At 40.0% G+C, this 23,036-nt stretch overlaps 5 protein-coding genes across 6 annotated transcripts; 2 read left to right on the plus strand and 3 right to left on the minus strand.

The window, feature by feature from the left end:
- Positions 1-1,471: 1,471 nt before the first annotated feature.
- Ccdc114 (Coiled-coil domain containing protein 114) lies at positions 1,472-10,792 on the plus strand. Its single transcript, XM_002048178.4, has 4 exons — positions 1,472-5,314; positions 8,861-9,369; positions 9,437-9,611; positions 9,671-10,792. The coding sequence occupies exons 1-4, from the start codon at positions 4,800-4,802 to the stop codon at positions 9,885-9,887; spliced, it is 1,416 nt and encodes a 471-aa protein (XP_002048214.1). The 5' UTR covers positions 1,472-4,799; the 3' UTR covers positions 9,888-10,792.
- On the minus strand, positions 9,904-14,833 carry LOC6622961 (uncharacterized). Of its 2 annotated transcripts, none has more exons than XM_015175014.3 (7): positions 14,502-14,833; positions 14,170-14,379; positions 13,731-14,102; positions 13,324-13,660; positions 12,086-13,076; positions 11,347-12,020; positions 9,904-10,829 (listed from the first exon to the last, which is right to left on the minus strand). In XM_015175014.3, exons 2-7 carry the CDS (start codon positions 14,376-14,378, stop codon positions 10,347-10,349), a joined length of 3,066 nt encoding a protein of 1,021 aa, XP_015030500.1. In that variant the 5' UTR covers position 14,379; positions 14,502-14,833; the 3' UTR covers positions 9,904-10,346. The 2 variants fall into 2 exon arrangements, with proteins under 2 accessions (XP_015030500.1, XP_002048215.1); XM_002048179.4 differs by having other exon boundaries at positions 14,506-14,832.
- Positions 14,834-15,050: 217 nt separating this feature from the next.
- Pdi (protein disulfide isomerase) lies at positions 15,051-18,938 on the minus strand. Its single transcript, XM_002048180.4, has 2 exons — positions 18,669-18,938; positions 15,051-16,856 (listed from the first exon to the last, which is right to left on the minus strand). The coding sequence occupies exons 1-2, from the start codon at positions 18,808-18,810 to the stop codon at positions 15,517-15,519; spliced, it is 1,482 nt and encodes a 493-aa protein (XP_002048216.1). The 5' UTR covers positions 18,811-18,938; the 3' UTR covers positions 15,051-15,516.
- A 185-nt stretch (positions 18,939-19,123) lies between these two features.
- On the minus strand, positions 19,124-20,357 carry LOC6623007 (pyroglutamyl-peptidase 1). The gene is made up of 2 exons (XM_002048181.4): positions 19,991-20,357; positions 19,124-19,926 (listed from the first exon to the last, which is right to left on the minus strand). Exons 1-2 carry the CDS (start codon positions 20,201-20,203, stop codon positions 19,474-19,476), a joined length of 666 nt encoding a protein of 221 aa, XP_002048217.1. The 5' UTR covers positions 20,204-20,357; the 3' UTR covers positions 19,124-19,473.
- A 146-nt stretch (positions 20,358-20,503) lies between these two features.
- On the plus strand, positions 20,504-22,652 carry Pex3 (peroxin 3). Its single transcript, XM_002048182.4, has 2 exons — positions 20,504-20,925; positions 21,048-22,652. Exon 2 carries the CDS (start codon positions 21,169-21,171, stop codon positions 22,297-22,299), a length of 1,131 nt encoding a protein of 376 aa, XP_002048218.1. The 5' UTR covers positions 20,504-20,925; positions 21,048-21,168; the 3' UTR covers positions 22,300-22,652.
- The last annotated feature ends 384 nt before the right edge of the window (positions 22,653-23,036 follow it).

A 23,036-nucleotide genomic window follows, 5' to 3' on the forward strand; every position in this document is an offset into this window, starting at 1 on the left:
TACAATACTTCTGTGCAATTAATAGCCTATTAAAGCTGTTGGGTTCCAAAAAAAATTCGTTCGCATATCGCATAGTTGAATTTAATTTGCTTACTTTGTCTTAATTTTGTCATTTACATTAAATTTACTAAAAACAAAATTTACCTTAATATTAAGCATTGTATATTTACTAAAAGAAAATGAAGTCTCTTATCGATGATCGTTCCTTAAACTTAAATCATAAGATTAACATGAATACTTACTTATAATGGCTACATACACTTAGTCCTAAACATAAAGTATTTTTATTATGAGAGCATTCTTATAGAATGTTTATTATTTATAGAAAATAACTAAAATCAACTTACTAACTTATTAATTAATTAATCTATGCTAGTTAATGACAAGGCTAGACAAAGTAGTGAATGAAGCTTACAACACTTATACAACAACAAAAACAACAAGAACAACAACAACAACCAAAAACACATGAGTCCAAGTTTAGAACTTAATAATCAAAAATATATTTAGATACACTTTTCTGCAGGTATTTAACTAAAAGAAATTATACTAAAAATGACAGTACGATAAATGATAAAAGATTAACGATAGAACTAGAGCAAAGCACATTAAAATGACCCCACCATAACCATGGACTACTAAATTTCATACACTAGTTTTTTATACACAAAACCAAACTAATACTAATACAACAACAGCAACAACAACCCAGTTAGAGACACACATACATAGTTAAACGGGCCCAATTAGAAGGGAGGGTGCATATCTTTTTCGCTAGGCCTAGAACATTTTGCCTTGATAGCATTTGGGTTTGTTTAAATCAAAACACGAATAACTTATAGGATACAGGGTAAAACATGCAATTAACAATTATAATAATAATGATAATAATAATAATAACAATAATTATAAAACATAATTCAAAATAATTATTTCTAATTTATTATATTATTATCATTTGTTACATTTCCCTCAAGCTTTTGCACTAAGTACATTTCTTTTTAGTTTTAGCTTGGCAACATTAAAGCTTTGCATACACGTAGAATTTGCATAAATCTATATACTTATATATATATATATATATATATATAGGTCTTTAGAGCAACAAATGGGCATAGTCGGGACAGGAGTGCAGTAGTAGGAAAGTATATATTTAAATATATATATGTATATACACGGATACATATGCATAGGTATATGTATAGGAACGGGAGAGCAACAAAACAAGTTGATAAAAAACAAACAGCAACAATAATTGGCGGCGCTTGTAGGAAAGCTCAGAAAGTGCATTTAATAAATATGAATAAATATTAATGAAAACGAAAACCAAACAAAAACTTTTTAAACAAACAACAAATTTAAAAAGTAAAGAAATCTTGTCATATTTATATAGGCGATGAATTATATATATGTATATATTATGATATATATATATATATATATATATATATATATATATATAAATATATTATGACAATTATTATTATTACTATTAACCAAAGCAAAGATTTATTAGCGAGCTAAGGTCAACAAGCATTATAAACCAATTTTGCAATTATACAAGTGAATGAGGTGTGGAAATGCAACTGAAGAAAATGCCATGAAATGATATGAAATTGAAACGAAATGTAAAGGCCCCAAGTTATTTTTTGTAGATAAAAATGTTATCTTTTAGAACTTAGCCAAATATTAGATACTGATACAGATGCAAGATGCAGGTGCTCAATGCACAGTTGAGAGCAGGCTAAGCGTAATAAAACAAAAGGTCAAAGCGAATTTATATTGTATATAGGTAAACACAAAGCCCAATGATACTTACCTAAAAGGGTTTAATAATATTATAAATTATAAATTATTTAATGATAGTTGGTAGTCTAGAATTTAGCCTGCACACACTCACACACAACCCACACCCTTGAATTGCCATCTTAAAGTGCAGTCTCAGTTGCGTTCGATAACTATATTCGCATGAAGCTGCTTATTCTTGAACACAATATTTTATTTCTGTTTAGAAATCCGTCCGTAATTAGCATTATGCACTATCGCACACACACACACACACACACATAGACATACACTACCTAAGCAAATTGAATAACTTGAACCCAAACTCTTATTTAAAAAAGAAGAATGTGTATTTTGAGGATTGTTGGATATGATTCCTCTTTCAATCCTCAATGCTATATATACTTTATTTTAATTAAACATAGGATATTGTGCAACTAACACACACAACATGCAACAAATAATATATAAATAATATTGAATAACAGCAGATAGGGTATTATTTGACATTTTTGAAGAGCACCTTTAACGAAAACAATAAGAAAATTAGCAGCAAAAAGAACTTAACAATAAATGCAGTTAAATGCCATATATAAATAAGAAAAGAACATACCCAAACTTGCACATAAAATTTGTAGCAAAATGTAAATTTGACAAATTGAATTTGACAATTTCATTCTTTCAAAAAAGTCTGCAGTGAAATTAAAGAAAGCTTGCCCCTATAACAAAATGAAATGATTCTTATGTTTTCAACATGCTCTAAAATAAACAAAAAAATATAAATTAACACAACAAAAATTAAATATTAAATGTAAAATGGTTTCAAAATCAAAGAAAAACACACAAAAAAAAAATAAACAACCAAGTGACATTAAAAAAGAGTATAGTTAAATGAAAAGAATACATTTCCATAACATTTACATCAAAGTTCAAATATTTTCAAGTTGTTTACACAATTCAGTGCAAGCTTTTCCAAAATGTACTTACGTATTTTTAGAGCACAATCTTTTTAGGCATTTGCTAGCAATTTTTAATAATACTCAAGTATTGGAATATGTTTTCAAATCGGCCAAAGCGAGAACACAAAATTGATTGTGCACAAAAGTGTGTCCTGAAAAGCAACTTTCTTAAGTTTGATATTTGAAAGATCAACCTAATTGAAGATTCTTAGAGCACAGCTACATGAAATGCACCAGGTATCCAATCTGTATTCACAAATACATACGTATATTTCTAACGACAATTTTTGAGACACATCCATTAACAGTTGATACTAACTTAATATGCACACAGCTACATACATAATATACACATATACATGCATACATACAAGTACTTACTTATATTACAAAATTTATATTTATACATACATACATACTACATGCATACATATAAAGCGCAGATGAAAAAAAATATTTAAAAACAACTAATAGGCAATGTAGATGAAAAGAATGAAAAGAAATACTTACGAGTATATAGAGAAAACTAAAAGGAAACACACGTATTGAACAATTAAATAAAATAATTTAAAATAGCAAAGAAAAGGTCTTTATATTAACTATATATATATATATATATATATACATATATATATACCACATATATACTATACATATGTGTATATTAAATACAATTTATAAATAATAACAACTCAATGGCGAAGTGTGTAAAATTTGTGCATTCGTTCATGAAAACAAAAGGATGAAAGTAAACACCGAAAAACATTACAAATATATCTATATATATACTTCATATAGATATATATATATACATATATATATATATATATATATATGTATATATATATAGATATATATGTTTATATTTACATTCAATTTAATTTTTCGCCCAAGGTCGCGAAAAATTGTTGAAGCCACACATTAAAAGCTATCAAATGAACTATTAATTAATTATGAAAGCAAGCAAATTAAAACAAAACAAACTATGCAAATATTTTAATACTTAACAGGCGTAAAAATGCATTACCAAATCTAGTTTAAACATTATTTATGACATACAAAACAATACATAAAAAATAAACCCAACATATTTATAAGTAACTATATTACAAACAAAAACAATAACAAGTGTTAGAGCCAGCAAAAGAACTAACTACATATAAACATAATTTGCGCCTTTTTATCAAATTGTTGTTTTTTATACCCATTTTCCTTTCCTAACAATGATAACACAGTCTACGAACGACAAGCAACAGCAGTTAGGCCAAACGCGCGGCAAAAGCTAACAATAACATCATTAAAAATAAAAATAAAAATAAAAATAAATAAAATATATATATATATATATACATAATATAATATAAATATCAAGAAAGTCTAGGCTAAATTTTGACAGTTTTAAAATGGCGAACATGTAAACTTTGTTTCGTTGGCCAAACTGGGCGTCGTATATGGCATGCGGCATATGAGAAATATTATGGTACAGAACGAACAGAAAATTAAGAATGGAGCAAAGCAAAAGAGAAATTATAAATGAACAAGTAAACGAGTTATAATTACAACAAATAAATTATTATTAATAAATAATTATTATACATGACAACTTATGCAAATGTAATAAGTAAAAAGAGAAAAAACAAAACTGGCAAGTTTAAACAAAAAAATTGAGAAAAAAAAACAAAACAAATGGTAAAATTACAAAAATGCAGAAAAATATATATTATATATACTTTATAGACATTTAAACATGAAAACAAAAGGCAAAGAACAAACTAAAAAATAAAGTTACAAATAATAAACTTTTACCATAAAAATAAAAATGTTATTTTTAAATAACTTGAATGGATTTCAGATTTAACATTAAACACAAAATACCACCTTCATTCACATATCCGGCAGCCTGGTCGCTATTTCCCAGACACAACTGGCAAAGGTAAGTGAAATGCACACATCTGGCAACACCATATTTGCGGTTGCCTGGTTGCGCTACGCCGTGTGGCATGTTATTTGGCTTTCGTAAATAAGAGGCAAGTGTAGTAGCTTTGGACGTTCGCAATGACTGACCAACTGGACCAACTGGCCACCGCTGAGCTGCAGCGTCTGCAGCGCCAGCATCGTGCCCTACAGCTGGACCTGCGCGGGCTGCTAGAGGAGAAAACCAAACGTCTGAAAAAGCAAAATCACATGATTAACGTTCTGCAGTTGGAATATGACAAACTTAAGGATGAAATGAAAACCCTGGAGGGCGGCACTCATGCACGTAAAAATACCAACAAGGAGAAACTCTTGGCAACCCTGCAAAATCAACAGTCCGAACTGCAACGCGTGTACCAAGGCGAACGCACCAATTTGTGGGAGTTAGAGGGTCACATTCGGAAAATGGAAAAAGAAATAGATGCATTGCGTCGCAACGAAGTGCCCGACAATTGCTACAAGGAGACCATTTGTAAGGTGCAAAAGAGTGTAGTCAAACTAGAGAATCGCCTCGACGTGGTCAACAAAAAGTGTTCCGATGTTCTAACCGAGAACGGCAAAATGCGTGACGCCATAAACCATATGCTTCAAGATCGGTAAGTGCGTCTGAAAAAAAATAATGTGCTTTCAATATCTCAGCGAAGTAATGTCCGATTTGTCCGAATGATAAGCGATTTTGGACTCGGACGGATTAGAACTATCGATTAGCAATCAACAAAGCACATTCTAAATTTTGATCAAAATTGACAAAAATCAAGGTGTTACATCACGTTTTTTGCCAAAAACCTGATCTATTCGTAAATTAAAACTATTTCGGCAATTTTTTTCGAGTATCTCGAGTAAACACCGTCTGATTTTGGAATGTTATTCATTTTTAAATTCGTGGGGATCCCTTCTATAATTGACAGTTAGTTACACCATCAAACGAGGGGAAGTATGTAAAATTCTGCCATATGTCGGTTCGGCTTAGATGTTAAACTATTCTCATGATTTTTCGGAATATTTCTGCCAGATATTGCCGATTTCGGAATGATATACCATTTTGGACTCGAACGGATAAGTACTATCGATTAGCATTCAAAAATTCACATTCTACATTTTTTACCAAACTAGTTTATTCTTGGTAATTCCATATCATAAATATACTCCTAGCGAGCCGAAAGTATGCTTTTCGTGTACAGCATCCAGCCCCCTGGGTGGTTTCTAGTTGACTAACATATCCTTGGTTATTCCATATCATGGATATAGTCCTTGCGAACCTAAACGACCGAGTTCTCGCAAAATGCGCAAGAACATGGTCCAAAAATATGTATGCGTTTCTTTTACATCAGCCCGCTGCCTGGATGGTTCTTAGTTGACTAGCATATCCTTGATTTACCATATCATCGATATAGTCCTTGGGAACCTAAAGGATCAGATCCCTGCAAAATTTGCATTGAAATGGTCCAAAAACATGTATGATTTTTCTTTCAGGAGCCATTTTACATTAGCTGCAGCTGCAGCTGTTGCTTAACAGGCAGCTTACAGAACTCATTTTACATAGACTGGTAATTAACAGCACTCATTTTAATTGAGTTACATTTTTGCCCCTTAATGCTATGCAATGAAAATTTTTATTCAAACCACTCGTCGACCTTCTGGGCATTTCTGTTCGCCTGGTATTTGAGTGGAATTTTAGGGCAAATTTGGGGCGTAGCCTCCGAGCAGGGCGCCCCGTGAGGGTATGCAATGATTTTTTTCGGCCGATGTCGTTTTGAAACGACATATCTCCGCGTGGAGTTATGTCGTTTTGAAAGGACATATCTCCGCGTGGAGTTATGTCGTTTTGAAACGATATATCTCCGCGCGGAGTTATGTCGTTTTGGAACGTCATATCTCCGCGCGGAGTTATGTCGTTTTGGAACGATATATCTCCGCGCGGAGTTATGTCGTTTTGAAACGCGCGGAGTTATGTCGTTTTGGAACGACATATCTCCGCGTGGAGCTATGTCGTTTTGAAACGACATATCTCCGCGCGGAGTTATGTCGTTTTGGAACGTCATATCTCCGCGCGGAGTTATGTCGTTTTGGAACGTCATATCTCCGCGCGGAGTTATGTCGTTTTGGAACGTCATATCTCCGCGCGGAGTTATGTCGTTTTGGAACGTCATATCTCCGCGCGGAGTTATGTCGTTTTGGAACGATACATCTCCGCGCGGAGTTATGTCGTTTTGAAACGCGCGGAGTTATGTCGTTTTGGAACGACATATCTCCGCGTGGAGTTATGTCGTTTTGAAACGACATATCTCCGCGCGGAGTTATGTCGTTTTGGAACGTCATATCTCCGCGCGGAGTTATGTCGTTTTGGAAGGATATATCTCCGCGCGGAGTTATGTCGTTTTGAAACGCGCGGAGTTATGTCGTTTTTTAACGACATATCTCCGCGCGGAGGTGTGTCGTTTTGAAACGACATATCTCCGCGTGGAGCTATGTCGTTTTAGAACGTCATATCTACGCGCGGAGTTATGTCGTTTTAGAACGACATAACATCTTTCATATCTTCACAAATTTTAAATGTGGGCCAAGCGTTGGAATATTGATTTTTGACTTTTTTAATTAAAAAACTGGATTTTCTTCTTTTATTTTAAATAATTGATTTATTTATGTTCAAATATATAAAATTGTTGTTTTTTATGCTAGTTTTCTTAATTATTTCTTTTAAAATTATACAAATCAAGCATAAATCATAATAATAGTTTATTGAAACTTAAAAAACCTATATCTGGCTTAATTAAAGTCCGATCCTGGAAAAATTTGCTTTGTCAGTCGTGGAGGTCCTTAGAGCTCATTGTAGTCCTTTATTTGTCAGTCTGAAAGCATAAAAACATATTGAAATTAAACAGGGCGAAAAATATATAAAAGTATTTTATGTAAAGAAAAAAGGACATAGCTCGGTCAAATCCTTGCAGATTTTCAAAGGACATGGTGCGTTAGGATCGTATAGACCCCCTGCATCGATCTGCATCAAAAAAATATGGGGTCATCTAAGAACCCCAGGACTTGTATTTTTACTTGTAAAATTTTCATCCCGGAGCGCACGGAAATGGCCCGAAAACACAAATCCTTGAATATCTTCAAAACTAGCAGGACGATCTCAATGAATTTTGGCCAGTTGGTAGTCCTGGTTAATACAATTTATTTGCCACAGGACTTGTCAGGGTACGCCAGGATATGGCCGAGTTATGGCCTATTTTCTCTTGCAAAAATTGTCCTTAAAACTTCGCCATTTGAAGGACTTTCGTCCTTTTTGCTATATTTTCTTAAATGGGTGCACGAGCACTATCTACTGTCCAAAGGACATCCCGATAGTCCTTCAAATGACCAAGTTAGTCCCGAATTTTTCGATTTTTGCCGCTTTTGCGACTAACCCCCTAGGCAAATTTTCGGCAAAATTTTTTGTCGAATCCTGGAAATCCTTGAATGCCAATCAATAGTCCTGCTCCCCACGAGTTCAAAACTATATATCCTTTCGATATCCTTAAGGATTTGGCCGAACTATGGCTAATTAAAAAATGTCCTTTTTAGAAAATTGGCCATATCTCTGAAACGGCAAGGACGATTTTGTTATCCTTCGGACAGTTTCAGGTCCTTGACCAGACAATTTGTTTGACACAGGACTCGTCAGGATCTGTAAGGATACGGCCGAGTTGTGGCTTCGATAATTTACGAAAGAATTGTACTCATATCTACGGTGTCTGAAGGACTTTCGTCCTTTTCATTAAACATTACGAATTGGGACGATAAGGACTCACGGTTGGCAAATGGACATCATGATCGGCAAGGATACGGCCGATCTACACCCTTTTATCTTTGCAGACATAAATGACTTATTCAAAATTGGCAGGGCAAGGACTGCATGTTGTCCAACGGTCATCAGAGTGGTCCTTAAGGTGGTCAATTTAATGTCCTTTAAGAAGAAAAAATAATGACGATTATGTTTCATTTGGGCAGATTACAGTCCCTGTCCATACGAGTTAATTTACACAGGACTCGCCAGGACATCATAAAAAACGCGATGCAACCCCTTGCTACTTTTGGTTAATTTGATCTAATATCGAAACTTGATGCCTGTTTGGCATATATTATATTTGTTATCTAAACAGCGCAAACTTTAACGACATGTGGCAATCGATGGTTACACAATTCAACGACGGAAAAAAGCTCATCATGGATTTAATTGATCAGTCAACAATGGCCTTTGATCAACGCCAAGAGCTGTGCACGAAGCTATCGGTGCTGAAGGACCGCAACGAGAATGATAAGGTGATGCATATACAGGAAATGCGAGAAATGCAGCGTCGCTTGGAGCACGATGCCAAGTTGCAAAAGTTCTTCGACATCAAGGGTCAGAAACGCGTCAATCCCGAACTGGAACAACGTGAGCTGGACAAAAAGCAGAATCAAAAGGACAACTATGAGCGCCAGCTATTCGAATACAAAGAGATAATTGAAAGAATTAAACAGCTTTATGGCGAAGATGACACGGAACGCCTGGTGGCACAATTTAAGCGCCAGGAAGATGAAAACTTTGCGCTCTTCAGCTACGTGAATGAGTTGAGTCACGAGGTGGAGGTACTTAATGATACCACACAGGATTTAACAGATCAGATTGGTAAGTAAGATGCATTATTAGCATAACTGCATAATGGGTAATGATTATAATATTGCTCCATTTCCAGAGCGCCAAAAATCGGAGCAAACAGAAAAGGAACTGAAGCTCAAAACAGAGGCCTTGGATTATTTAAATGACGAACTGGTGCGTGTTGAGCAACTGGCCAAAGAGACAAGCGAAAAGAAACAAAATCTGAGCACTCGATTGCAGCAGCTACTCAAGGGTATTGAGGACATATTCAAGTAAGATTATAAAAGTCCACGTAGGGTACTAAAAATTGAAGGTTTCTTAACACATACAGATTACTGGCCTGTGATGATGCACCCATACTTAATGTGCTCAGCTCCAGAACCTTCCTGACTGTCCATAATGTGAAGCTATTCGTTGGGGTCATTGAGCGTCGTGTGAATATAATTATCAGTACAATTAACATTGAGGATAACTCCAACAGGATATTGGCAAGAAAGGATCGTGTGCCCAAATTTAATATACGGGAATCGGCTAAAATGAAGCATTAGCTGAAATACAGAAAAGGAAAAGACCATTAACTATTTATTTAATTAACTTGAAAATAATACACATAATATAGCAATCTGAACAATTGTGACTAATTTCATGTTTAAGATTATTGCATTGGACGTTAACTTATTAAGTTCAAATTGAGTGTATAAAATCATAAATTACAACAACTTTTGTACGAATAAAATATATAAACATAAAGCTTTGGAGTGCAATGTCCATTAGTCAAACACTGCACAATAATTTGCAATTAATAATATAATAAAGGTCAACAGTTCTAAAAATACACTTAAAGTAATACTACGAAATATTCTTTCAATAGTTTTAACAGGCTTCGTTTTAAACATCAACAAAAAATATAGAGATATATATGTATATATTTATATGGACTACAGTTAAAAGTGGCCAATGGCCAATTGGATTCCACAAGCCCGTCTACCAGCTTCTTCTCACGAATGTTACGGTTCCGATGTAGCAGCGTCGCTGGACAAGGATGGTGGCACGGGCGTCATCACATCGCGGCTCTCGCCATTGAGCAAATACACAGGTACATTACTGGAGGCCACTTCGATCTCATGTGCGGCAATAACACTGCTTGGTTCCGCCTCTCGACTGAGCGTGCACTCTTGCGTTGTTATTGCCTTAATCACTGCATCCTCTTCGCTGCAGGACTCGCCATTTGTTGCCAATGTTACATAGGCGGCAATGGAGTCCGGTTCAGGCGACGCGCAAACAGCGAAATCAACAGGAGTTGCAGGAGCAACGGAATCCGTGGCAGGAGCAATAGCAGAAGTGGGAGTTGGAGTTGGAGAAGAAGTCCAAATTGCAATATTTTGCTGGGCCACCTTTTTCTTAACGTTCTTAATCCGGCTCCAGCCATGTTGCTTTCGTCGCCGGCGTCGTTTGGTCAGCTTTAGGTCCTTGGGCCGAGCCAATTCCTCCTACGCATACAGAATAGGTGTGTGTGTGTTATGAGCATGTTATACGTAAAAGAAAAAGGCATGCAACACTAGCTTGCCGGACAGGCTATCAAGATTCCCCGCCGGGTCGGTTTTTTCCTATCACTATTGCTTAATATGCTATGGCCTATTTCAAATTTCTATAGGTTTTTTATTCCATTTTTCCCCCTTTTTTGCTAACTTATTTCATTCTTTTCTAACTTATTTATGTTATTTAATAAAAAGTTACTTAAGATTATTTTAATTTTTATGTAATACTTTTTTTCACTTTTAATACTTTTCCTCTAAACTGCAGAGTCTAAAACACATCACTGTCAAGTTTAGCTGTGGAACGGGGTTAGTTGGCCCGACGGGCGATGATATCGAATATTTGTATTCTAATTAAGTTGTAAGTTTCTAATTTTGCTATTCTAATGTATTAATTATTTAAGTTGACACTCGTTTTGTCAACTATTAATAAAAAATAATAAATATCAATAAATAAATAAATAAACATTACCGAGTCCTCAATGTGGATGCGCTTCAGTCTTACGACAGGCATTGGCATCGCTGTCTTCTTTGCATGCACCTGCGCCGCAAAGCTTTTAATGATTGCCACTTCATTCTCCAGCCTCTCGATATCCTTGCGTAGTTCGGTATTCGATGTATGCAATCGCTTTCTGAGTTTTGCATCGTACTCTGACTGCGACTTTATTACACCGGATCCTCGCTTCTCGTCTAGTTTCCGGCGCTGAAGCTGAAGGAGACTATTGTAGAAATCGACATGCTCCGTGGACGTATCAGCGAACTTGCGCCGGTTAAATTTATATTTTCTGGCCAATGCTTGCACCCGATCAACGTCAATCGAGTTCTGCGCGCTATCAGTCGATCTTCGACGTTGGCATGTCTCAACCGAGCTGTGCGTGGAGGCGGGTGGTGTGGGCAGGGAACGTTGTGGGCCGCGAGGCTGCCGTCTCTTCGGTTGTGGCGTCGGTGTGCCACTTGAAGCATTGCTTGTCGTGGGCGTAAGCTGACTTGTGGGCGTGGGCGTGTTCGGGATAGCGGCTGACGGACGTGCCTGCTTAACTTGTCGCCCACGTCGATTGCAGGAAGACAACGATTCAGTAGTCCTTTTATCACAGATTTTCTTAGATTCCAATTTGCTAAACATGCGCTGGCCGGCAAGTAAATGTTCTAAATATTGAGAAAAGACTTATAGTTGGATATATATATATTTAAAGATATGAACATGTACTTACCTTTTCGTCCCATCCACTTGAGAGATTCGATGAAGTCCATGGACGAGCTTGGTGTCAGCGACGAGAGTGATGTATTATTGAACTTTTTATAATTTTTAATTGATGGCTTAATGGTTTTAAAGGATTTGCTTAACTGGGATTTGTTGGAGGCGCCCAAATGTTGTACACTGAAAGTGACTTGCTTTTTGTGCAGCGACGCCTCGCTGCTATGGCTATTACGACTAGATGATTGATGGCAGTAGTGATTGTCATTGGGTTCAGCTATATTACTGGCATTCGTGCTTATTCTGCGGGAGAATGAGGCTTTGTAGTGCAGTTTGGGCGTTGAAGTGCTGGCGGACAGCTCCTTATCGGAGTCGGAGTAGAGCATGCAACTAGATATGGCATCATCATTAATGTCCAGCTGCAGCAGCTGTTCCTCTTGTTCTAAATGTTGTGCTTCTGCCTCCTGCTCGGCCGTTTGTACGCACTGATCGACAAGATGTGGCGGCATTTGTGTTGTAGACACGAGATGCAGACTGTCCCGACGGCAGCTGTAGCTGTTGACTATGCGCGGCATTGTGTAGGTCGCAGCAGGCGTAGACACGGTTGCGCCGCTGCTTGTGGCGCGCTGATACGTTCGCAAATTAATGGGATATATGCGCGTTATGGGCACATAATCATCTTCCCCAACACCCGCCGCTTCGTTTGAATTGGAGCCATTGCCATCCACATTAGCGGGCACGCTGAAGTCCAGGGAGAACATTTCGTCGTCATCATCCGATTCACAGAGATCCACAACCTCGCACGTTGGATCAATGCCGCGATACAGGGCCGTAGCGCGCTTCACTGGCTCCAAGTGGCTGGCATTGCGGCAAAGGCGCTTTAGAAAGTCAGGCGGATCTGGAGCTGGTGGTGGCGGAAGCTGTGTTGCCGTTGACGTTGACAGCAACACACCGACCAACGCTAAATTGGATTCAGAGGCTGTATCCTCCTCATCGGAGTCAAGTATCTGTTGTGCAAGAAAGTGTATCAATAAATTGCCTGGCGATGCATTGGACTTTGAACGTTAGTGTGCTTGTACTCAGATAAATGTTGAAGTCATTTTATGGGCAGCAGAGGCACGCCCGCCTTCACCTGGCACGCGACTAACTGCGTGGGGAAGGGCTACGTGCACACCGCATGCCCAACTCAGACCTTTTACTAAAACATCATGGTGGTCAAAGAATCACACATTTGACTTATGTTAGACAACTTACTAAATCCGTTGGTTGCAGCGTTCGATTGTCCATCTTGCTGGCAGCATGCAATCCTCTGCAGCACTTTTGAAGGCTCAGATGTTCCAAAATGCAACGTGTTGCCGTGCTGGGTGATCTGTATTTAGGCAAATGCTCTATGTAGGCGGGGTTGTAAGGTAGCGTGCATGCGGGCCGCATAAATTTGATCGCAAACTCAAAAATGCGCTGCTTGGTCGCCTCATCGCGCTCCAGCCTTTGCCAGTAATAAAATATGATAATATATTCGATGTATATTTTATCGGGCAGCTCCGCCTGACTAAAGTGGCCCGATGTTGACGACCATTGCGGAAAGAGGCGGCTGAAAAGGAGTTAGCATATTATAATATAGAATATACAATAATCTTATTGTCTTAGCATATAAAGCCAACCTGTAGAAAACTGTGATGATGTTCGCCTGGCCATACAGCTTTGGTACGGCGATCAGCGTGAGCAGCGTCTTTTCCTTGTGCACAGCAGAGCGCGTATCATTGTCTTCAACATATAGGCTGAGCATGCTGCCGATCCGCTCAATAATGCACTGCTCCTTCTCGACACGCTCCTGTGCGGCACACAGCTCACACGCAATATAATTAGCCACAATGTAGCACCAACGGTCACAGGAAGGATTCCAGCTGCTGTTGCCCAGCATACGCCGGCCCTGTAGGGTGTAGATAAGGTCGGTGAGACCGATTATACTGCGCGCCAATTTGCGGCATATTAGCGGTGAGTTTTGTGCACACTCCAGCTCCTCTCGTATGGCACTGTCATGTGGGGTTGGGCAAAGAGATTAATTGAGAGAATATGGATCAGCAATGGTCATGTACTTACCACTCAAATTGTCGGAGCAGTCGATTCATAACATTGTTGAAGCTGTCATCGTTAGTGGCGGCAATCGCTCTATAAATACCCCGACGCGTCTCAGTCAGGTGCACAAATTCCGGCATCACGGTCGACGGTGTCGCGCTGCCGCCGGGAGTGGCGGCGACAGAGATGTTTTCATCAACATTCATGCAATTGTTTCGTGTATTGCTCATCATTCTGCAACGCAAGAGAATGTCGCAAATCAAAAAAATTTCGACTTGTTTGAAGAGAAAGTCCCGTTAGCATTGGCTGGCCCTACATACATATGTATATACCTGCGCATAGACACATACACACACCTACCGCAGAAATGTTAACTGTAATAAGCAGCGGCGGGCTCGTAGTGCACGCTACACTACAAAAGTCGCTGGTGCACACAGTCCAGTTACCAATTCACAATGCATTTGTTGTATTTTGCACATTTTTTACATTAATTTCTGTTTGTGAACTGGCACTTGTTTGTTTTTGACCATTTCACTTTTAGAATGTTGACTGCTAAAATACACACTAAAATGCATTTAATCGGTCACACTTGGCCTTAAATTCGTGTGCAGTGTGGCCGCATTACGAAAATATAAAAATATCGAATACGCCACATAATTCTGATGTTACAGTGTTGAAAAGTGCAAGCAAATAACCGCGAAATACAAATGTTAGGGCGGTTATTTAAATTGATTTAAAATTCAATCATTATAGATAATACATAATTTAAATGGATAAAAATAATATACATGAATATTTTTTTAAAACTCGCCTAAATATTTAGGAATATCTAATACACATATCAATAGACCCTATCGAGTATTGAATATTACATTCATTTTAAAATATGCGATAGCATGAAATCATTTGTTTTTAATGTTGTTGCCAACTTTATTTATTAAGTCCTTAATCAGTTCTTTCTCAATGCTTCTACAAATTCAAAATAGAAAACTTAGAAGATTACACATTAAAAATTTATCAATTTGATTTCTCGGTTACCGCTTCAATAAAACTGAATTCTAAACTACGCATATCAAAAACTGAACGCGGCGAAGGCGCTGCCAAATGCTTCGCGCTACGATGTGAAATTGCGTAAATATTTGTTGTTGCAAATCACAACTAAATTAAGTTATTTATTAGGCAAACAAGTTGGGACTTAAATTGTGCCACGGCCAGGACTGGGGGCAATGACAAAAACTCATTGGAATTGGATCCACGACCGAAGACAAGAATAAACTACAGAATGTACGTTGCTATTTGTTGTTGCTGTGTGGTTGTGTGTGTTGTTGTTGCTGTTGTTTTTTTTCTTGGATTAATTGTGTTTTTGTTAGTTTACAACTCGTCCTTCTTGGGCGCCGCTTCTTCCTCCTCCTCGCTCTCCTCAGCAGGCTCGGCATCGGCAACTTCGCCGTTGGCATCGAGGAACTTGACAAAGTCATCTAAGGTCCTGTCCAGGTTGTAGTCGATGACCTTGTTGTCGTCCTTACGGAAGTATTTGATAGTTGGGAAGGATGAGATCTTGATGTTCTCCAGCTCATTGGCAGTGGAGTCCATCTTGGCAATGACAATGTCGGCATTATCCTTGTATTTCTCAGCCAGCTGATCGTAGATGGGGGCCAGCTGCTTGCAGTGACCGCACCATGGTGCATAGAACTCAACCAGCACCGACTTGCTCTTGTCCAAGGCAACGCTCTCGAAATTGCTCGAAACGAGCACCTTGACGGGCTGCTTGTCCCAATCCTCAGGCAGCTCCTGTGACAGCAGATGCTGCTTCAGCTTACCGTCGAGGAACTTCTTGAGGAAAGCTTCAATCGACTCGGGTGTCAGATCGGCTGATTCGGGCTTGTACTTGGCCATATCCTCCTCCAGCTTGATCAAGCGAATAGTAGGCACCTCCTCTTTGTTCATGCCAAAGAACTCAAAGATGCGAGTATGATCCTCCTCATCAGATGAGATGGTCACAAACAGAATGTCCTCGCGGTATTTCTTGGCAATCTCCTTCAATGGATCAACATGGGCCTCAATGTGGCCAGCCTCCTTCGACACGAAGAACAACAGATGCGATTTGATTGAGCCACCGAAGATTTTAGATGCCGACTCATGGTTGAAGTCCACAATCAAAGGCAGGGATTGCACCTGAGCGAATTTCTTAAGGCTCTCCTCACTCAGCTCGCCCTCAAACACCGATTTCTTCTCATCGAATGGCTTGAACAGCACGACACCATTGTCCTTGGATTCATATTTGGCAATCACATCGGCATTGCTGCTGATACCAAAGACAAACGAGTCCAATGCGTTGGCGGCCTTAGTGAAGATCTTGGCCTCCTCCGACTCCACATCCTTGAAGAAGCCAATGATGGCAATCTCATTGTCCTTCAGGAACTGCTCGGCTTCGGCAACGCTGGTCAAATCCTTGGCTGGTGGGCCAGTCTTCTTGGTCACCCAGGCAATAATGTCAGCGGCCTGACGTCCACCATTGTACTCCACGGGCGAGCCACTGCGGAAGAACTTCAGCGTGGGATAGCCACGCACTTGGTACTGCTCGGCCAGCTCACCCTCAACGGTGGCATCGACCTTGGCCAGCTTAATGGGCGACTCCTTCTCTGCCAGCTGTTGGGCGGCCTTGGCATACTCGGGCGCCAGTGCCTTGCAATGACCACACCAGGGTGCATCTGCAACAAAAATTAAACAAATATTACAAAATAAGTAAATATTTCACACATTTATCCAATTAAACAAATTTATTTTTAATTGTTGATGAATAGTTTAAAGCGTGTCTAGTTTATTGCGATGCACTCTCAAAACAAACAGACCGTTAAATTTCAGTATTTCAATGTAAGCTCAAGCAATTAATAAATCTATTATAAATAGCAAATATTTATGTAGATATGTAGAGTACTTCAGATACACATATCAATCTCGCTTAAGCGAAGCGTTCGCATGGAAAATCGAATTGTCGCAAAAGTGTGGGTGTTAGGCGGGCGTGCCGGGGTATTTTTCACGCCAGATTTAACATGGAACAGCAGCTGTTGCATATTATGCAAATTCCACGTGTTGAGTTGTGAAGAGCTGCAATTTTATACGCATTCGACAGAACACACAGAGAGAGAGAGAGAGCGAGAGGAAGAGAGATAAATATAGAAAGACAATGACATAATGCGAGTTGACAACGTCTTACACTCTCTTATCTGCGGCTCAAGCTGACGTGGCCTTGGTTAATGGTCAAATGAGCGTAAAAGTTGCACAGATAAGATTCGCAAGGTAAATCGGGGCGGCATTATCTGTTCGTGGTCAAGTATTGGATCTGCTGACGTTGCCAGATTTGTGCGTTTTGGAAACGTAGCGTAAACACACACAAACACACAAACACACACACATGAACTGCTGGCATAAACAAACCGCAGACAGGGCCGCCGCCATATTGATGCATTGTACTGTTTAGCACGCGCTCAAAGAGCAACAACAATAAAAGCAACAGAAATAGAGAGCGAATATAAAATAAAGAGTTGAATGAACTTCTGCCGCTGCGCAGGCGCGATCGCATTAAGCGGCGGCGTACGGTATTTAAAAGGGCAAGCCAGAATAGAAAGCAGCGCAAAAGAGACAGAAATTCTTGACGGAATAGCGGCGAAAAGTTGTTTAGCTAACCCAGTTTCAAGGCGACAGTTGCTTGACAACTTTTTTCTATTCTAAAACTATACTGATGAAGCGGATGTAAGAACTAAGCAGCAAGTAGGCGGAATATAGCCACGCCCGTAACGACGCAACAGAGTTGCATTGCCGTGTTGATAAAACTGAGACATATGGAAATAGAAACTGTTCCGGCCTTATCTCGGCTTGAGGACGCCGCGCGGCACTCACGAAGCCAAAGATAAGAGCAGGAACGCAGTGTCAGCTTTAGCTGGCAAACACCAACCGCGCTGACCCTGTTGGGAAATGTGCCGAAGAATAATCTTCTCTGATTATGATGACGCGCAACTTTTGCTTAGCACTTTAACATTTAAAAACTTACGCGCAACAAATGCCAGCACAGCTGCCGGCTCGCTTGCGCACAGGTGCTGGCACATTGCGTGTAAGAGGGATGGTCGTATGCAAGGAGAGAGTAACGACAAAAGTAATGAAAGAGAGGTAAGGAGAGGGCAGAGCGCAAGCCAATATCCGCAAAATCATCGATATGCGATAAACGATTAAATGTAAAAACAAAAAAAAATATATACAAATGAATTTTCTCTCACAACTAAAACTTCTGTTCTCTTCCCGCCTTCACAAGCCAAAGGAAGCTTGCCGAGTAGCAACAACAATCCGACTGGTGGCCAAACTGCCACGCAGACATATCTTGTTTCGGAGCATCACGCTGGGGGCTTGCTCACAAAAGACCACGTAGCCCCTTGTCGATTTTCATGAATCACCATGAAGCGGCAGCGGTTTAGCGGCCGGTACGGCACATTTTATTTATGTTAATTATGTTGCAAATGAATACTCACAGAACTCGACGAGCACAAATTCGTTGTCAGCAATCACTTGTTTGAAATTATCCACCGTCGCTACGATGACACCCTCCTCCAGTTTAATATCAGCGGCCGCCACGTAGGACGCCGCGAGTAGTGCACAGATTAGGAATTTCATCGCGGGCACTTAATATTTAGTATATATAAATGCCTATTTGTAGGTAGAAGTCTATCACACAGACACACACTAGCGCAACTCTAAAGACAAAAAATGTCTACCGTACAAGTTGCAAGCCAAATTCCAAATGAAATCGTCTACGTCCAAGCGACAGAACATTGGCTCCATATATGTATCGAGCTGTCCGGAATAAGTTCGATTACACGAATCACTGAACTAAAAGAACGACTGTGACTCATTTAGTTCATATATATTTTATGTTATGTTGTTGGCTTAACATTGCGCTGAACTGTTAACAATTGCGAAGAAAAGCTGCGATATTTAAATTTATTATTGTTTCTTTTTTTCTATAGATACGGAAATCGTTGCGGCTGAATCTACATAAAACGAACGCACTGTTCCCCTCGATTTAAGCAATAATACTATGCAAGGGAAAACAATGCATGTACAATAAACCAGACGGCATGTGAAAATTATTTATAGTAATAAACACGTTTATCTAGTACGTTATCTGTTTATATAAAATAACAAAAGAAGCTTAAGAGTATTGCCATGTATATACTATAGAATTCAAAAATTCCTCATAACAATAAAGGTTTTTTATAAGCTTGCAACTGTTCATACAAATAGTACACTGACAAAAATTACACTAACCGAATACTTTCACTGGGATTCACAGGCAGCCAATTGCTCTACACATTGCATAATTATTTTGGAAAGAATCTCTGATGTTTGCGCAGAGCTGAAGGGCTTGTCAATGGGCGGAACATGTACAAACAAGGTGCGCTTGGAGTCCACGTCTAAGGACCTTAAATAGATATAGCCGCAGAGGAAGTCGCCAACATTTTTGGACGCCTTCGTGGCCTCCAAGGCCTTGTTGTTGACTGTTCGTGCTGGCGCCACACACTCATCACAGGTTAAGTTTACAGCCTCCACAATCTTATCAACGTTCAGGCCGCAGCGCAAAACATTTGCTTTTCCATTGTAAGGCAGGCAGCAAGTGCTTTTGCTTAGATATTGGCCCGCATTATCGGGTCGTCGAAACTGATGATTATAGGCGAGTTTCTCCACATAGACGCATTTGGCCACGCCAGAGACACCGACATGCACGACCAGCTGCGACGAGTGTGGGGGAATGATGTCAGCGACGCTGAATTAAATCGTATATATTAATGCTTGCCTCTGGCTGCCGCTGCCAAATTTCTGTAACTGCCTCATCTACGGCCGCATATTCCACTGGCACCATTTTTTTCTCCAGCTGGTAGTCGGTGCCCTCGTAGCTAAGCAGCTCGGGCAGCAGTTGCACAGCCTCCCAGCTGGCGTTGACCGCTTCATGGCCCACGAACGGACCAAATCCAGTGACCACAATCAGTTTACGCTCCGTCGACGACATTGTAAACACTGCCGCCCACTACACCAGAGTGTATTGCGCATACTTGTGCATACGCATGCATGTGTGTTTGTACGTCTACCCACCTTTGTCTAACTTTCTTGTTAGCCAGTGCTTGAAAACACCAAATTAGGCAGAGTACGGTGTTACCATACGATGGTCATCAAAATAATCAAAGAAGCCCAAACAAGTAAGCGAAACTGAAGCAAATTCTAAATTGACATAGCTAGTAATTTAATTACAAATAACCCGCGGAAGTTATTTATTAAAGTATAGTTAGATTTCACATGCAGATGTTATTTAGCAGTGTTCGTAAACACAGCTGATACAGAGCAGTGCTGTACAGTCGTGTGCTCACTGAGTCGCGGTACCAAAACAACCCTGTCCAAACGTATGTCAGCCCTGCTTGGGCGCAAATGCACAAAGAAACCCAGACAAGTGTTTTAGTGCTCAACAAATATTAAACTGAAAGTTTAGTAAAATCGAATGACAAAACCAACAATGCTGGCCTGAAGAGAGATAGATACTTAATATAAACACACTTTAATAACACATTCCGCGCGTGCAAACCACGCATAAACACGACCAGGAAAAGGACCGACGTTTCAAAGCTCCAAGCCGAAATCAATAAAAAATTTCTTGACACTTGGGGCCGGGACGCACTGGAAAATAAAAGCAGAACAAACACGGCATAGTTGTCAATAAACATTTTACGCAAAGAATTTGTGAGTATTTCGTCGGTGTTAGGCTAATCTAATCTGTTCTGACCAAAGTCACCGACGTGGTCGACTCACACTAAAATATTTGAACTTTGTACATTAAGTATTCATAGACTTTCATATTGCAGGGGCGGTTATAGAGGCTGACGGCAGAGGCAGAGGTGGAGGCAACGGCAGCTGTCGCTATTCCCAAGAAGCGCCCCGATTAAACTTTAAAGGTTTTGCTAGTGTGGAGGATAGGAGCTCATCATGTTGTCGCGCCTGCAAGATTTTCTGACACGCCATCGACGTAAATTCGTTGTAACTGGGGTTCTGGTGGGAGGCACCATCTATGCGGCACGTTATGCGCAGCGCAAGCTCGTGGAGTATCAGGAGCGGCAGGCGCGCGAATTCTTCGAACGTTCGCGACGAATGCACCATTTCGAGTCGACGGAGCGTACCTGCAATCAGGTGATACTGGGCATGGGCGAGGAAATGTGCCAGGCGGTGTTGCACGAGTGCAGCACGGATGAGCTGCTCGAGCAGCTGCGCCAGAATCCTACCAACAAACTGGAGCTTTGGGAGCAAATGAAAATTGTATCATTCACGCGGCTGGCTACCTTTGTGTATGCCTCCTCGATGCTGGTCATTGCGCTGCGTGTCCAGCTCAATCTGCTGGGTGGCTACATCTATCGGGATATTATGACAGAACAGCGGCAAATAACCGACGAACTAAAACAGCAGTACTTGTCCCTGATACGCCACTTCATCACGCACGATGGTATCAGGGATCTGGCGCGATTTATACGCAGTCAAGTGGTGGAAGTGCTCAAATCAATGCCGCTGACGCGTCAACTGACTCTGGCCGATACGGAGCAGATATTCTGGTCGCTGCAAATGGCCATCAATGGCGACACGCGACACGATCCCAACTCCAAGATGAGTAAGTACCTGCTGCCAGATCTAACCCGCCTGCAGGAGAGATTCAACTGCTCCCCGCTGCTGCAGCAGATGTACAACGAGACGCTTGATCTGCTCGAGAGTGAGGATTGCGTTGGCGTGTGCGCGCATAACGTGAGTCGCGGCTTTGTGCTCAGTTGTGATGCCATTGCGGAGTCCATGGGTGACACACTGCAACATTTGGCGCCCGGTGAGCTGCAGCAGCAGCAGCCCATGAATGGCCAAAGCAAACAGAGCAACAACAACAACCTGCTGGACGTTAATAGGGTGCTAGTCGCTCTGGCCAAACTAATACCCATTATCAGTGGACTCACATCGCACGGCTACGACAGCTCTGCGCGGCCACACAATCTGCCCACCCAGTTGCTTAGCTTCTATGTGGTATCCGAAAAATCGAAAATGTTGGGCGCCAATGTTTACGAGACCTTTAGCTCTGGCTAAGCTATAGCCACAATAGATTTAAATAGTCTAAGCTAAAGACAATTGCAACTAAGATTATATTATAGATGTCTATTTTTAAAGAGGAACATATTTGAACTTTAAAGGGAAAACAGTGTGTGTTATGTGTGTGTATGTATATCTTATATTTGTACTATAACTAAGTCTTAGCTAAGTCAAGAGTATTCAATTGAAAATTTGAGTAAACCTGCTCTTCGCAGTCTAGTATAAGTGATGTGAATTTAACCCAATATACAAAACGATCAACGTGAAGGCCTTTCAAATTAACTATCTTAATGGAATAGTAATTAACTGCAAAATTTTATAATAAATCGAACAAATTATAAATTCGAAAACTTCTTACTACACTTTTCTTAGGGCATAGCTATATTTGAAATTCGAATGTAATTTCGAGAGGGACATTTAGCTAATACACAAACCAACATCTACATCAAATGGGGTGGCGCAGAAAAAAAACCCGCCCTATGCATTGTATTGATAAGGCGCGCAGTCACCGACAGCTGTCGACGTCTCAGCCGCAGCGTCGCTTGTTTATTTGATTGCTCATTCTCAGCGTGGCCCTATCGCTCTCTCGCTCGCTCTCTCTCTCTCTCTGTCTGTCATCTATAACTTTCAAAGAGCGCAAGCAGCGCATGCGCCTCTAGTTCCAAACAAATTGCAGTTATTGATAGTTATTGATGCATGCAGCATACTTTAATAATGTTAAAGCATCTTTTAGG

Source organism: Drosophila virilis, chromosome 3 (assembly GCF_030788295.1).
Source record: "Drosophila virilis strain 15010-1051.87 chromosome 3, Dvir_AGI_RSII-ME, whole genome shotgun sequence".
Lineage (NCBI taxonomy): Eukaryota > Metazoa > Arthropoda > Insecta > Diptera > Drosophilidae > Drosophila > Drosophila virilis.